Source organism: Lagopus leucura, unplaced genomic scaffold (genome assembly GCF_019238085.1).
Source record: "Lagopus leucura isolate 7727_CA_CO unplaced genomic scaffold, USGS_WTPT01 34204-0_obj-0_obj, whole genome shotgun sequence".
Taxonomy (NCBI): Eukaryota; Metazoa; Chordata; class Aves; order Galliformes; family Phasianidae; genus Lagopus; species Lagopus leucura.
In genome coordinates, this window is record NW_024968194.1 from 1 (window position 1) to 2,825 (window position 2,825).

Consider the following 2,825-nt stretch of genomic DNA (forward strand, 5'->3'; position numbering starts at 1 on the left):
AATCCCGCGGGGCGGGGCTAAAGGGAGGGGGAGGGGCGTCCGGGCCACGCCCCCCTGCGGGAGGGAGGGTTCGATGACACTAATTAGTACTTTAATTAATTAATGGGGTCATTAAAGATGGCCGGAAATTATCCGCACGCCGTTCATCGTTGGCTTTCATTGGGTCCAAGGCGAAGGGCGGGGCCTTTGGGGCGGAGCGAGGGGCGGGGCTGGGGGGTTAAGCCCCGCCTCTTGTCCCGGGCGGCGTCCATGGATTGGATGAGAGCGACGGCGCGGCGCTGGGGGCGGAGCCAGAGGGGGAGGGCGGGGTTATAAAGGGGTGGGGGCTAAAGGGGCGGGGCTAAATAGAAAAGGGGCGGGGCTTAAAGGGTCAGTAGGGCTTCAATGGAGAACCCATAGGGACCCACAGCTGCGCCACAGAGCCCCACAGCCGCCCCATAGAGCCCCACAACCGCCCCATAAAGACCCATAACTGCCCCATAAAGACCCATAACTGCCTCATAAAGACCCATAACTGCCCCATAGAGCCCCATAACCGCCCTATAGAGCTCATAGAGCCCCATAGACCCCACATGCACCGCATAGAGTCCCATAACCACCCCATAAAGACCCATAACTGCCCCATAGAGCCCCACAGCCGCCCCATAGTGCCCCATAACTGCCCCACAGATCCCCAAAGCACCCTATAACCACCCCATATCACCCCATAGCCACGCCACAGAGCCCCAAATCACCCCATAACCACCCCATATCACCCCATAAGCACCCTGTATCACCCCATAACCACCCCCATATCACCCCATAACCGCCCCGTATCGCCCCATAGCCGCCCCACAAGGAAGGCGGAGGGGGCGGAGCCAAACTCACGGCCAATTCCTCGTTGTCATGGCGACGGCGCAGCTGCCCCGCCCACAGGGGAGCCGGGCGGCCATCTTGGGAGGCGTGGCCAAAAGGAAAAGGGGCGCGGTTTAGAGATGGGCGTGGCTTCATTGGAATGAAGGGAGGGATGGGGTGGGGCCACGCACAACCAAACGGACCAATAGGAAGGAGGGGTGAGGAGCCAAACCCTCCCCCACACGGACCAATGGCAACGGGGCGTGCAAAAAAGGGGTGGGGCCAGAAATAGGGGGAGGGGCCAGCAGAAGGGGGCGGGGTCACCCCCCCAAAATGTGGGGTGAATCGAAGGGGTTTTGGCTCACCCACAAACGACCAATCAGGGCGGTCTCGGAGCGGCCCGTAGCCCGAACTGCCGGGGGCCAATCCCTGGCTGAGGGTAATTAGTTATGCTAATGAGGCCCCGTCAACCTCGCCGAGCCCCGCCCACTCATTCCCCCCTGTCTCTCACCTGACCCGCCATTGGCCAATCCGCTGCGGGGCCGCTGGGATGGGGCGGGCATTGAGAGCGCGGCGCGCAGCTGGGGGGACAGAGACACGTGGGGACCCATAGGGACCCATCAACACCCCACAGAGCCCCACAGAGCCCCACAGAGACCCCACAGAGCCCCACAGAGACCCCATAGAGGCCCTCAGGCCCCCATGGCCGCCCCACGGTGCCCCCAAAACCTCCCAAAACGCCCCGCGCCGCCATTACCGATCCGCAGCGCTTTGCGCGCCGACATTACGCCCCCAGCGGAACTTCCGGACGCCTCCCCGCGTGACTTCCGCTTTATTTCCACAGTACTTCCGGCGCCTGCTTATGTTCAGAAGACGCCGCAACGTCTTCATGCCGGAGTATCACACGGGCGCCGCCATCTTGCCGTACGGAGACCGGAAGTAGCGCGTTGGTGGGACCGGAAGGAGACGTTCTACGGACACCAGTTCCATATTGACCCATCATAGACGACCCCCGACCCTTGGAGGACCCCGAACCGACCATGGAGGACCCCAACCCAGGACAGAAGACCTCGACCCACCAACAGTAGACCAGGAGGCCGCCATCTTGTCCTCTGCAATATTTGAAGCCCCAACCAAACGACAGAAGACCAGAAGGCCGCATCTTTGTGCCGCCTCCATGATTGACAACCCATCCCACCAACAGAAGACGAGACCGCCATTTTGTCCCGCCTCCACGATTGACGTCCCAACCCACCAACAGAAGACGAGGAGGCCGCCACTTTGTCCCTCCTCCATGATTGACGCCCCGACCCACCAATAGGAAACCATGGGGCCGTCGCTTCGTCCCGCCTCTATGATCGACGCCTTAACCCACCAATAGAAAACCAGGAGGCCGCCTTCTTGTCCTCCTTCATGTTCGACGCCCCATCCCACCAACAGAACTCGAGGAGGCCGCCACTTTGTCCCGCCTCCATGATTGACGCCTTAACCCACCAATAGAAAACCAGGAGGCCGCCATCTTGTCCCTCCGCCATGTTCGACGCCCCATCCCACCAACAGCAGACCGTGAGGCCGCCATCTTGTCGTCCGCCATCTTGTCGTCCGCCCCGTTCCTCCCCCCGGCCCACCGCCGTCCCCCCGCTCCGCGCTCACTGCCCGTAGGCGTCGTGCAGCCCGGCCACGTCGTGAGTGGAGACGCGGCGCCATCCGCCGGGCCCCACGTGGTACACGGTGACGCGGCCCCCCGAGTAGGCATCGCGCCGCGCCGCCTGGAAGATGGCGCGCCTGGCCAGCTCCAGCGCCTCGTCCTCCGCCATGTCGTGGCGCCGCGCTCCGTCCAGCACCCCGTAGGCGTAGCTGGAGCCCGAGCCCACCGCGAACGCGGCGCCGGGGATCCGCGTGCCTTCGCTGTCCACGTAGTAAAGGCCTGCGGGGGAGAGGAGATGGCGGGGGGTTCAGGAGAGGGGGACTTCCGGTGTGTGTGGGGGGGA

The 2,825-nt window shown here is 63.4% G+C and overlaps 2 protein-coding genes across 2 annotated transcripts; both read right to left on the minus strand.

The window, feature by feature from the left end:
* Positions 1–6: 6 nt before the first annotated feature.
* MRPL52 (mitochondrial ribosomal protein L52) lies at positions 7–1,665 on the minus strand. The gene is made up of 5 exons (XM_042894314.1): positions 1,592–1,665; positions 1,346–1,415; positions 1,200–1,267; positions 868–932; positions 7–278 (listed from the first exon to the last, which is right to left on the minus strand). Exons 1-5 carry the CDS (start codon positions 1,617–1,619, stop codon positions 144–146), a joined length of 366 nt encoding a protein of 121 aa, XP_042750248.1. The 5' UTR covers positions 1,620–1,665; the 3' UTR covers positions 7–143.
* A 567-nt stretch (positions 1,666–2,232) lies between these two features.
* On the minus strand, positions 2,233–2,761 carry PSMB5 (proteasome 20S subunit beta 5; the record flags this gene model as incomplete). The annotated part of the gene is made up of 1 exon (XM_042894313.1): positions 2,233–2,761. A coding segment is annotated over one exon (278 nt), but the record flags the coding sequence as incomplete, so codon positions are not given.
* Between the last annotated feature and the right edge of the window lie 64 nt (positions 2,762–2,825).

What these genes read in the sequence shown, in the direction of transcription:
- MRPL52 (XM_042894314.1), bottom strand. Translation starts at nt 1,619, where the DNA reads ATGTCGGCGCGCAAAGCGCTGCGGATCG. An exon ending in ATTGGCCAATGGCGGGTCAG is followed by an intron (nt 1,268 to 1,345) that starts GTGAGAGACAGG and finishes AATTACCCTCAG; the next exon opens with CCAGGGATTGGCCCCCGGCA. An exon ending in CCCTGATTGGTCGTTTGTGG is followed by an intron (nt 933 to 1,199) that starts GTGAGCCAAAAC and finishes ACGCCTCCCAAG; the next exon opens with ATGGCCGCCCGGCTCCCCTG.